Source organism: Lepidochelys kempii, chromosome 7 (assembly GCF_965140285.1).
Source record: "Lepidochelys kempii isolate rLepKem1 chromosome 7, rLepKem1.hap1, whole genome shotgun sequence".
Classification (NCBI taxonomy): Eukaryota; Metazoa; Chordata; order Testudines; family Cheloniidae; genus Lepidochelys; species Lepidochelys kempii.
In genome coordinates this window covers 92,745,106-92,758,064 of record NC_136386.1, presented here as the reverse complement: position 1 = coordinate 92,758,064, position 12,959 = coordinate 92,745,106, and the positions used below count along the sequence as shown (strand labels likewise).

At 43.8% G+C, this 12,959-nt stretch overlaps 1 protein-coding gene across 4 annotated transcripts in view; it reads right to left on the bottom strand.

The window, feature by feature from the left end:
* The window catches only part of TBC1D12 (TBC1 domain family member 12), a 93,215-nt gene extending 80,577 nt beyond the window's left edge, over positions 1–12,638 (bottom strand). For 3 of the 4 annotated variants that reach the window (XM_073353843.2, XM_073353844.2, XM_078853833.1), the window contains exon 1: positions 11,585–12,638. In XM_073353843.2, coding sequence (XP_073209944.2) covers positions 11,585–12,441 — 857 coding nt within the window. In that variant the 5' untranslated portion in view covers positions 12,442–12,638. The remainder of the gene's footprint in view (positions 1–11,584) is intronic. The other variant, XM_073353845.2, reaches the window with a different exon arrangement.
* Between the last annotated feature and the right edge of the window lie 321 nt (positions 12,639–12,959).

Sequence of the window (12,959 nt, the reverse complement as noted above, 5' to 3'; positions counted from 1 at the left end):
CACACATCCAATAAGACAACTTCAGGTCATGCAGGCCTGCAATTTCTCTCTCATTTTCCTTCACAGCCTCACAAGAGTTTGCAGTTTTTTAAGAGCCCAGTACAAAGTTATTATTCGGAGCAACACAACAGCTTAAAATGAAATAAAAATTAAAAAATACAGCATGTTGAGAAAAAATTCTATTACATCCTTGTTGTCTCACACAAGGAATTATGATAATGGGTTATAGGAAAAAATAGTAAAGTAAAAGTAACACAATATTTGAATGTGGCCGAAGTTAACAACATATTTTTAAGAGGGGAGTCTCACTGTTAAAACAATTTATTAAGCATACCAAATGTAACTCAACATAATCTATAAATAATGAATCACTAAAAAGAAATAAGATCTTCCAGATAACCATCTACTAGCCTTCCAGGTTAACAGAAAGGTTTCAAGGTCTTAAAACAAAAACAAAAAAAATTAAAGTTATTAATCAATTTGCACGGGGCAGAGGGTGTGTCCTTGGATTGTATTTTGTGCAGAAATCAAGCTTTGGATCAGGGATCGGAATATCATTGCCTGTCAAGTATTGCAGATCTGTATTATGTGCCGTAATCCAAGAGTTATTTTGTTGCTTATACATGTTCAACCCCATATACTTCCTCAAATTACTAATCATATGAAGGATTGGAGAGAGTGCATGATGGGATATATTAATATATCCAGTTCTGGGCACCATACCTTAGGAAAGATCTAGCTAAATTGGAGGGAGTCCAGAGAAGAGCAACAAAAATGATTTCTAAAAGATTTAGAAAACCTGACCTATGAGGACTGGTTAAAAAACTGTGCATGTTTAGTCCGAGAAAAGATGAGTAAGGGGGGGTGGGGGGGGGCACGTTCTTCATGTCCATTGAGGGTAGGACACAAAATACTGGGCTTAGTCTGCAGCAAGGGATATTTCTTTTAGATGTTAGGGAAAGGTTTCTAATTATACAGGTAGCTAAGCTCTGGAATAGGCTTCCAAAACAGGCTGTGGCATCCCCATCATTGCAGGTTTTTCAGAACAGCCTGAAGATACACCTGTCAGGTATGATCTAGGTTTACTTGGTCCTGCCTCAGAACAGGGGGATGGACTAGAAGACTTCGAGGTTCCTTCCAGCCCTACTTTTCTAGCATTCTGTAACTCTAACAGTACACTCAAGTCTCATACACAAAGAGAGAAGCATTAGGAATTACATACAGTAATTGCATACTTTAATAGCCTAAATATACTTTAAATCTAGGAATAAGTAACTGACTTCAATCTTTATAATAGCTATTTTAAAAGATATACAGTCAAAACTGACCTCTGTGTAACATACTCAGATAAGACATTTGAAAAATCAGTGCACTTTAAGACCAACTCAGAACAAGATGTCCAATCCATGTTTACGTTGAGTCCAGTGAAAATAATAAATCCAAAAACTTCACAAAAGGTAAGTTTCCGGTTCATGATTTAGTTACTATCTTTAATTTTAAAAACGGAGAAAACAGAATAAGGAAATTATTTTTCTCTGTGTTACCAAACTAGTGGAGCTGTGGTTCATAACGAGATGTTTGACACAAAAGGGATGAAAAAAAAAAGCTAAGCACAATAATGATTGCCATTAACATATTTTAAGTAGAAAAGTTAAGATATACGTCCCAGCAAACTGGAAGAATGACTAATCTAGATGTATACAGCATATTTTCAAATATTTTTTGCTACTCAGTTTGCAAAGTGAGACTTCATGTCTGAGTACACAGATTTCCCATCACTATACAGAAACAAGATTTTAAATTTAGACCAATCAGAATAAAACTATTCCAGCCTTGCCCACATTAATACAATTCAACAGTTATTTCCCAAACCACCACGTTCTTCATCAAAGGAATCCAGTGTACTATAAAATTGCTTAGAAAAGGAGGTACTAATTGAAATAGGCATATAGAAAGAAAACTGGGAATGGTTATCTTTCCAGTTGTTTCTTGAAAAGCTGTCAAACCTTACAGTTTCAGAGATTAAGGATAATCAGAAGAGAAAGCTATAACAAGATACATTCCATATAGATAGCTAAATTTACATTACAGATGCAGGAGTCAGGAAAGGAAAGGTAAGGTTTAATCATATATTTCTGGAGAATCCCTGCCTCGGTCAATCAACAGGCTGGTGCAGTCAATGAGGCAGCCACAATTTATTTTTTATTGTCAATATACAATGAATGGACCTGTGCCTTATCCATTACACATTGTTAAACCTGTACACGGAAGGCCTAAATTTGCTCTTTGGCAATTTTGAGTAAATCCACTATCTTCCTTACACTAATCTAACTACGTAATCACATTATTTACATACAACGCCCTCCATAATTAAGTACACATATGGAATGGTGTGCAGTGAATTAAGAAAGGGTACAAAAGAGACCTATCTTACATCTGTGGTCCTCATTCTGGATAACAGTAGATTTTGGGTTTGCTTGGGATTTTTTAAACTATCACAGTAAATTTACTACATTTCATTACAAGCCTTTGGTTCGTTTGCTGTACTACATTCAACCAGTGCAGCTAGCTATGCAAGTAGCTATTAATAATTATAATAATGTATACAGCCAAGAAGATTTACAAGGTGTATGTGAAAACAATCTTAGCTTTCCCCACATCTGAAGTGTTCCACTTTGCTGCCTTAAAGACAGACTGCAAAAAGTATTTTAAAGGGAGTTTGTGCCCTCTTCTTCTTTATGATACATAAAGATGACCTGACTATACTGCCTCTCTTCTCTTCCTCTCCACAATTTTTCTTACATATTTCTGACCTGAGAAATATTAGGAACATCATGTCTGGTCTTCCCATAAAGTTATCCAGCAAAACTGGGAAGGAGGGGGAGAGCATCTCCGATTTTTATTATGAATCCACTCCTTAATTAACAGACGTTGACTGATGAATCTCCAGCTCAAGTCCTCCTCTTTGGAAAATTCTCATTGAACATCATCATTAGAAACAGATGTTATGTATACCAAAAACTAAAATTTAATTTTCCCTTTCAACTGGTCAGCTGTCATTTCTTGAGCCACCAGTTTCACTAGTTCTCTTGCTTATCCACGGTCTTTTAGGATGTAAGAGACCTGTATTTCTAATGTTAAACAGAAACGGCAACATTCTTAAATACTGAAGTCTTCTTTATACATCACGAAATAACATGAAGCCAAACAATTTTTCCCCTCCCTTTGCAGGTCAAGTGTAAGTTACAGAAGATTTTGTATAAAATTCCTTAAGTTGGTTGGTGTGTTTTGTTGTCCTCCCCTCCCCTCCAAGAAATCAACAAAAATTCCATCAACAGAACAGCATGTCTTGCATATGGTGCACACTTAATTCTTGGATCTTACTGAACGAAGCAATTTTTAGTTAGACATCCAGTTAAGCAAAGATTCAGTGCTGTCAGACTTGCCTCGAACCTAGATGAACTGGTAGGGGAAGAGTTGCCTGGTGGTAGAATGAGTCTCAGAAGTCACTGAAGGATGCAGTGTCAGGCCCTGCCTCCTGGTCGTCAGGCCTAGTAGTCAGAGTGGAGGGCAAAGCCTGACGTAGGGTCGGGACTGAACAGAGGACAGCACTGGAACGTAGATCTGGGGACAGGCCAGGGATCAGAACCAAAATCAGAGTCTACAGACAAGCCAGAATAGTACTGTAGCTGGAGTCCAAGTGCAGGCCAGAGGTCAAAGCCAGGTGGTTAGAGTCCAAGGAGGTCAGGAAGTGGAGGCAAGGCTGGAGCAAGGTCAGAGTAAGGCAAGGACAAGACTGGAACAGGGCTCAGGCAAGGCTGAGGCAGGAAGAGGAGCAGAAGCAGGCTGGGAGTAGAGTCTGATCTGCTGCACTGCAGTGTGAGGGTTCCTGGCCAGTAGTGCTGTTGTGTTGGGGAAATACCTGAGCCTGGGGGGTCATCTGACCCAGGCTCTACTGAGAGATAGGCTGCTGTCACATGCCTAAAGGCTGAGACCCTGCAGGCTCTTTGTGAATGGTAAGTTAGTGTAGCTGGGTTGTTGCACAATGCCTGAGCGGTGACTCATGACAGCTCTGTTGGAGGGGCACCTATTGAGTTTCTGCACATAACAGCCCCTGTTGGTGGGGTGGCTGAGAGAGCAGCCCTGGTTTGGCTGCAGGTTTGCCTCACAGACAGAAGGATTGTGATATTACACTAGGATGAATAACTGAACCAAAATGGCTGTAGCACTCAAGTTGCTAGTCTACATCAGTACTGAAGTCATGAAAACTGAACCAGCTATAACCTGCTCAGGGTTTGTCAACACAGTGCATTAGAGTACACCAGCTGGAGTGTAATTTCTAGTGCATACCAGCATGTCGCACTTCAACTGCCCATATGGGCTCTGCTGGCATGCACTAACAGTTCTTTTCTGTGCTTCTATGGAATTTTTAGTGCATGCTAACAGGGGCCACATGGGCAGTTAGCGAGCAACACATGTAGAGCACACTGGAATTTATACCATAGCTAATGCACAGTAACATTGTGTAGATAAGCCCCTCAAAGTTACTACAGTTGTAACACTTAGAACTAATGAAAAGTGTTATAAGCACCTATGGGTAGATCAGAGGTCTCAAACACGCAGCCTGCATGTGGCCTGTGGGGTTATTTCCTGCAGGCCGCCAAGTTCCCATCCCCGCCCCCCCTCCCCCCAGGTTGCCATGTCCCTGCTCCTCTGCCTACCTCCAGGCGCTTCCCACCGCCAAACAGCTGTTTAGTGGCACTTAGCACTTTCCAGGAGGGAGGGGGCAGGAGCGGAGTGGAGGTGGGGTCGGGGGGGGGGTGTCAGTGATGCAGCCCTCAGGTCAATGTACTAGTCCTCATGTGGCCCTTGTGGTGATTAGACTTTGAGATCCCTGGGGTAGATAGTGTTTTATCAGTTTGAACCAAGCTCTTAATGACAAGTATGCCTAGTACAGACCAGCCCTACAAATACTAGTTTGTTGATAGAGTATTGGAATATGTTGTAACCTTAAACTCAATCATGTATAACAAAAAACAGTAGGGTTAAAAATGCTAAGAATTTAATAAGGACAGAAAAGAAAAATAAAGGGAAGGAAGATAAATCAAATATCCTCATCATTCACACATGTGTACAACACAGTTCTGGCTGCAGACTTAAATATGGAGATACTATACAGCAACTGCATAACTACGTTAATGTTTAATGATTTGACAGAAACACATGGTGATCAGATGGGAAGAAAACAGATGAAAAAGGCACTATTAAAAAACTCAAAATACTGACAGAACACGTCACCAAAAGTAAAGGCAAAAAACGCCTAAAAAAATAAAAATAAAGTAACAGACTTTTAAAAGTAGTTTTTCGATTTTTTACAGTTTTTCTTCTTTGAGCTACAAAGTGGCTGGAGTAAGTGTATTAATGCAATTCTAGTAACTTGTTCACATAAGTCTGTTAGAACTAGACAGAAGGGCCAAGAAATAATGGCAGAATAAGTTGATGTTCTGCTTATACTGTACATTACGTATGCCAAAAAAGCCTTCACATTATTTTTGATTGCAACTTTAAAATAAGCATGCTTTTTTGTCTTGTTTGCACAGTTTTAGCCCAGCTATACTCCAGGGGTGAAATGTTATTTGAAGTTAACTACAATGATCACTGCAACAAAATTTGCGTCCAGCAGCTTTTTACCTTGATTCTCCAGACAATTGGAATTCAGGTCAAATATTTGTAATTTAAGTGGACAGGTAGGTATGAGAATGGCTTTGTTGTTCATAAATCAATATTTGAGATGCAGACAAATGTAAGCGCAACTGTTACATTAAAAATTTCTAAACAGACAGCTGAAGCTGCAAAGGAACTAGAATGAGCAGAAGCTAAAAATGAAGCATAATTAAAAAAACTAGCAGTAGTGTTTAGATCACCTACATATTATTTTTCTGACAACTGACCTCTTTGTAGTTCCCCACCTGCTTATTAAGATCAACAGTAGGAGCAAGATGGGAAGATAATCAGCTTTTGAGGTACAGCCTGCTGCTTGAGCCAGAGGAACACGTTTACAACAGAGTAAAGGACATGTGGGCTCAGGTGACTTTTCCACTAGTGATCCCCGTCTCTGCCCTGTGTCCCCACCCAAACTAGCCTGGCACCATCTGATACCCCACTCAAGAAAACACTACTTTAAAGTTTTTTCTTTGCAGGTACAACAATGACTCCCCAGCACTGTTTTATTCCAGTAATAACTGCAGAAGGTTTGGGGGGAGGGGGCTGTGGGGAAATGGAAGTGGGGAAGTGTTATTCTTTGGTTTGAGGGAGTTGGGGGGGGAGGAAGAAGAGGAAATTGCCACTACCTCTGGTGACCCACCAGTAGTTGGCAGATGAAGTTCACAAGACTGCTTATGAACCAGTCACAAAAAATACTTACAGTGTGTCTTGTTCTATTTTTATGTAACTGCCATAGTAACTGTTTATTAAAAACCAAACCATTCAGTTTACACCAGCAAGGACAACTCTTCATGAAGGTGAATTTTGGGAACAAGAAACTGAACCACGTTCCATTAGATTTATTTTACTTCTGCAAAATTAACATTAAACATGCTATTCAAAAGAGCAGCAATGTAAAGATTGAGGAAAAAAATGAAAAGACGCAGGACAAAAAACATTTCACAGTTGTTAAGCTGTAAACTTGAGAATAAAATGGCAATCAAGTATCTTACCAACAATTGTCAGGTGGCTATAATATTGTTCTTGGGAAAGGAATAATAGCCATGTGCACAACAGATGCATGTTCTTGCATTATAGAACTTTTTAAAAAGTTTTGCAACTATATATCCTAGAAAAGCCATCACAAAACATTGGTTCCCAACCTTCTTGCTGGAGCCCTGGTACAGTTACTGCTGCCTGATCTCCAACAGTTTCCTTCTCTTGCCCTTTTACAGTTCATTCTTTGCCTTTTTTGGGGGGGGGAGGGGCGGAGGGGGGGGGAAACAGAAGCACTGCTTGTTTTCATTCCCCTTCAGTTTTCCCTACTCACTGGGAGGCTTCATGCTGCAATGCTAGCGGAACCCCTGCTCTAGCTCAAAAATGATCTGAACAATGAGACAAGACACACACTTGGGCTAGTAGGCTCCTGTCTCAGGCCATATCTGCACTATGGGAACTCTACCAGCATAGCTACAGTGCCATACCTATGCTGGCATAACCCAACAGCGTAGACACAGCCTACACTAATGGAAGGGGTTTTTCTGTTGCCATACAAACACCACTTCTCCCAGCAATGGTAGCTAGGTTGACAGAAACATTCTTCTAGCAACCTAGCTACAACTTGGGGTCTACAGTGAGGGTCAGAAAACTGTAGTCTCTCAGTGGTGCAGATTCTTCACACCCCTGAGCAACACAGCTATATCAACCTAAATTTAAAGCATAGATCAGGCCTCAGATTATAATTATGTACCACAAGAGCTACTGCCAGATCTAGGTACATTAAGGCTCAGTCTACACTTAAATTTAAGTCAATATAACTGTGTCACCAAGGGGTAGGAAAAATCCACACCAAGCACTGCAGTTATGCCAACTCAACTGCCAGTGCAGAGGCAACTAGGTCAACATAAGAGTGTTTCCATCAACCTAACTACCATTGCTTGGGGAGGAGGTGTTCCTACAGCAATGGAAACAGCCCTTTTGTCACTGTACACTGCATCTACACTACAGGATTATACAGACGTAACTATATAGCAGTACAGTGCCTGTTGAGTAGACAAGGTCTAAGAGAAGGCAGGTAGCTTTCAAGAAGCTTTGGCCATAGCATCAGACACACACTTTCAAGGTGGAGGCAGGTGGATCTGGGGACATGCAATTTTCCCTGCCCCACTGATCATCAGCCCTAACAAACCCCACAATTACTATGGCTGTCCTACAGGAGGCCCACACCGCATGCTGTGGAAAAAATGGAAATATAGAACAAGAAAGATGGTGAAAACTTATTTTCAAGACAAAATTTAGCACTATATCAAATAGATTTGACAGTACTTGGAACAGGTTGGGACTCTGGTTTCAAGCCTAACAATCATCAGATTAAATTTCTCCCTCATATGGGCATTAGGTTTGATATTTAAGGGTTCGGTTTAAGTCAATTTGTGACAGTCTAGGTTCTGACTATTGAAAGTAAGGAAGTGATTCTGTGATTAAGCACAGAGTTGTGTTCAGCTGTAACAAACAGAAAAGTAGTCACACTTACAAGGCAGTTTCAGTTCTAGCATGCCTTCTTTATTGAATGTTTACCAAAAAGCCTGGAGGAAACACTTATTTCTGGCCTATTAGTATGGTCAGCTGCCTCTTTTGCATTTAAATGCCTTCTACCAAAAAAACAAAAAAAGCAGCTATGTTTTAAAACTAATTTTAAATATAACAGAAGATGGCATAATCAGGGTAAAGAAAGAAAATGAAAGAATCAGAGTTTTAACACAAAACTACAGAGGAAGAACAGAACAGAGAAGTGATTTTCCCTTCTATAAAAAGCACCTTCAGTGGGAAATCAAGGCATGCATAATTGGGATTGTTTCCACGTACAGCAACTTAAAGGTTTGGTACCAGCATCATTATGACTTTGTGTTCATGGTAATACAATGATCTATTCACAAGAGTCACAAGAGACCCCATTGTCACTATTGAGGATTCACGCATAAGGCAACTTTAACAGTTCCAGACCTGCGCCTCTTAAAACAAAAATTATCAACTTCTGCAACATTTAAATGCTTTATAAAAAAAGCGGGGGTGTGGGGGGAGGGACTTCTAGCCCTTAAAGTTGCAAAGATAACCTACAACACGCAAAAGGAGCATACGGGCTTGTCTTACACAGAGCAGCAAGGGGTCTGATTTCTAAAGCACATTAACTGGTCTGCGCAGACCCTCCTGGTACAAGCTAAAAGTTCCCTAATGTACTCTAACATAGTGGTGTTTGAGCACTACATTAAAAGCACACTAGGAAACTTTTACCACACAGCATCAGGGTCTGCCCAGACCAGTTAGTACACTTTAGAAATCACACCCCCACAGTGCAAATTGCTGCTTCATGTGGGCAAGTTCTAAAATTATTGTTGTGTTGTCCTCTCAGAAAGTCTGTAGGCAAACCACTCCAATGCCTTTAGTAGTGCTTCTCCAAACTGCAGCAAAATGGAAACTTAGGTCTACACTAGAAAAGGTTTGCCAGTATAGCTATACCAGCAAACTCTCGTAGAGTAGATGCAGCTCGTATCAGGAAAATAATGTTTTTGCCAGTATAGCTTAGTACAGGTTCCCCGAGTAAAATAAGCTGTAATGGCAAAAAAAAAAACTTATGCCAGTATATAACTGCATCTATATCAGGATGGTTTCCCAGAAAAGTAGTACTGGGAGGAATAAAAGTCATCTTCCCCACACCTGACATCAGTATACTGACGGAAGTTTGTAGCACAGACCTGGATTTAGCCTGGTCAGTCTTCATGGTTTCCCAGAAGACTACTCAGTGTTACTTGGCTACTACTCTGGAAAGCAACAAACAGCAAGAACTGGAGTTATTAATCTGGAGTACTCAAAAAATGAGGCAGGGGAGCATAGAGTACTGGAGACAAAAAATGACAAAAGCAAAGAAGGGACAGAGCAGAAACACCACACACTCCCATTGCAGTAGACAAGAGACTGGTAGACGCCTCCCTCAATCCATCCTCAAAGCAGTCAGGAGGCTCTTTAGAAAGGATGACAAACTCCAAATTTATCAGACAGTTACTAGCTTGAAGATAACTCCAAAGCAGAATCCAGTGATAGCATCCAGTAGGAATCCAAGCACCTTCCCCTTTCCCAGCAGCTGCAGCAAGGGAAAGTGCTTCTCACTTGGGCATTGTCTCTGCAGAGTGAAACTCATCTTTCGTATCAGTCTTCGGCTAGTGGGTTTACTCTATCTGATTTCTTGTAAGATTTCCAAACCTTGTGCGTGAGAAGATTGTATTAGTTAACTGGATGTGAGAGATTATATTTATCTTTTCTCCAAAATAAGTCTCAGGTATAAGTATATACAAAGGAGGCAGGGAGAGGGAAGAAGAGAACGAAGACAATATAGGGAAAGAACAACATAGAGAAGAGAGAGAGTGTGTAGGTAAACAATCATGATCTATCACAGGATATGCTGTGTCCATTGAGGCACATTAACCCCACATTATACAGGAGAGACCCCAGAATTACACAGCTCTGCCTTTCAAAGATCTTTCCTTCAAATTTACTCCAAACAAGCTTAGCATTCAAGCTAGTTGGTGGCTTGTACAATTTTCCAAGCTCTGCTTATGGATGAAAAACCGCTGTTTCTTTATCATATTATCAATTAAGTCTCATAGCGCTTTGATTGAAAGTTACTGAGGAGCAGAAAACTATAACAGTCATATATTTTGACAGTAATTCTCCAACCCAGAAAAGTTTATTTTAATACCAAATATTCTCCAGAGACCTGTGGCTATTAGGTTAACATGTATCATGCTGCTGCTGTAACTACCTTCACATGTGATGCAGTCTTCAGCTTTGAAGTCAACAAACTCACGGACTGGAGTTCTAAAACTGTCTTAAAGAGCTTGTCTATACTTACAGCATTGCATCAGCTACTGTAACACTTAGTGAAAACATTACCTATGTTAATGAGAGAGCTTTCTCCCACCAGTGCAGGTACTCCACCTCTCCCGGAGGGGGTAGCTTTGTCCACCAGGTCAGTGTAACTATGTTGCCCAGGGGTCTGGATTTTCCACATCCCCCAGCAAGGTACTTTACACTACAAACATATGTCAGTTAAGAGGAGGGCTCAGTCTTCTTAAATTCCCTCCCAAGTGCACAGCCTCCCTCTGGCTGGCAGGTAGGGTGACCAGATAGCAAGGGTGAAAAAAATCAGGAGAGGTTAATAGGCACCTATGTGGGGTAATAGGCACCTATGTAAGAAAAAGCTCCCCCACCCCACCCCAATATTGTGACTGTCCCTACAAAAACAGGACATCTGGTCACCCTACTGGCAGGGATAGGAGATACTTAAGTTCTGCACACAATCCTACCATTGCTGGAAGTTAATACTAACATGTTGCGTCCGATGAAGTGAGCTGTAGCTCACAAAAGCTTATGCTCAAATAAATTTGTTAGTCTTTAAGGTACCACAAGTCCTCCTTTTCTTTTTGTGGATACAGACTAACATGGCTACTACTCTGAAACCTAACATGATCAGTGTTACTGAAAATTACTGTTGACCATTGGTCTTTATGCTTAAAAGATGAGTGAGGTAGGGTTGTTTTTTTGTTTTTGGAGGGGGGAGGGAGGAGAGACCAGATCACAGTTCCCAGAGCTAGTTTCGGGGAGCCTTAGTTAAACAGGTAGGACAGCAGAGCATCGGGTCACCTTGGGAAGACTTCTGCACAGACTAACGCTATTTTTGAAGTTTATTCCACCCACCATCAGCTCACTGCTGTTCCTGCTCTCCCAGGCACCAGGGCAGTGTCCTTTCCTTCCCCTTCCCCAGCCAGGAGGGTCAGTATTGCTCCCGCCCCAGTAACATAGGGCTCCGGGGGAGGGGGAATCTCACCTTGTAATGAAGTCGGCGATGCCGCTGCTGCTGCCAGGGATGGCGATTCTCTTGGTTTTGTCCGTCGGCTCCTGGGGAGGGGCCGGGGAGGTGGCCGGCGTCCCCCCGTGCGCCTGGTGCTCCGGGGCGCTTCGGCGCCGGCTCACTTCGTAGGTGTTGCGGGAATTCAAGTTAACGTCTATGAAGCCCACAGGCGCCGGGAACAGACCTCCCGCCGCAACAGCCCCGTCGCTACAGTCCCGGGGAGTCCGAACGCCGGCGGCGGCTTCTGTCGGGCTTCTGGTCCCAGCTCCGCTGAGGGCCAGCGGCGGGGGGCTACCGACTGCCGCGCCACCCTCCGGATCGGGCCCCAAGCAGCAACTCCTCAGAGGCTCTTCGAGGGCGGCCCCCGCCGGCAGGCTCGCCCGGCCCGCGCCGCCTCCCCGATCCCCAGCCGGAGCCGGGGGGAAATGAGGAAAACCCCCATTGGGCAGTCTCGCTGCTTCCTCCTCCTCGGGCCCCGGCTCGGTCCGCAAGGCCCAAGCGGGCGGCTCCTCCGGCTGCAGCAGAAAGCCGGCGTCCCCGTTGGTCATTCTCCCGTGGGGGCCCAGGACACAGGCGGCCCCGTTGGGGGGTCTCTCCGGGCAGCACTTGCAGCCCAGCCCCGCAGGCGCCGTGGGGCCGACCTTCCCGGCCAGGTACCGCTGCAGCAGCAGCTCCTGCCCCGAGCCGCCGCTCAGGCTCCGGCTCCGGCTCCCATCCCGCTCCCCGTCCTCCTCCTCCGCCGCCGCCTCCTCCTCCTCCGTCGCCTCATCCTGCCGGCCCGCGGGAAACAAGGCTGCGCTGCCCTGAGCTCCGGCATCGTCCGGCCCAACCATTTGCCGCCCCGCAGCCCCCGGGATGCCAGTGGCGCAGCTGTGGGTGACGGGGGCGCACGAGCCCCCCCGGCGCAGCGGACCGAGGGGGGCGGGCGGGCGCGCGCTGCTCTTCACACCGGGAGCCGCAGCTACCGCTGGCTCCGCTCACCGCATCGGACGGCGGCCTGGGGCAGCCCGGCTCACGCAAGCGCACAACCGCCGCAGCCCCCAGGCAAAGGCGCTTCCACCATAGAGAAGCAGGGTAGACCTACCTGGTTAGCCCTGGAATATCCGGTACCATAGAGATGCCACCTAGATAGGATCCTCCTCATAGGAGGGGAAATCTCGGATTTCCTTTACCATACGCCATATAAGACCTCCTTACGCTCAGGTCCCCTTACCGTATTCTATCTAACACTCCCTCATTCACATGAGAAAACTGTTTCTGTGACGAAATTCCATCAAAACCTAGCCACACCCAGTTACTGTATTCCATCTGAAACCACCTCCTCTAAAAATCAGACCCCAGTAGCCACAGG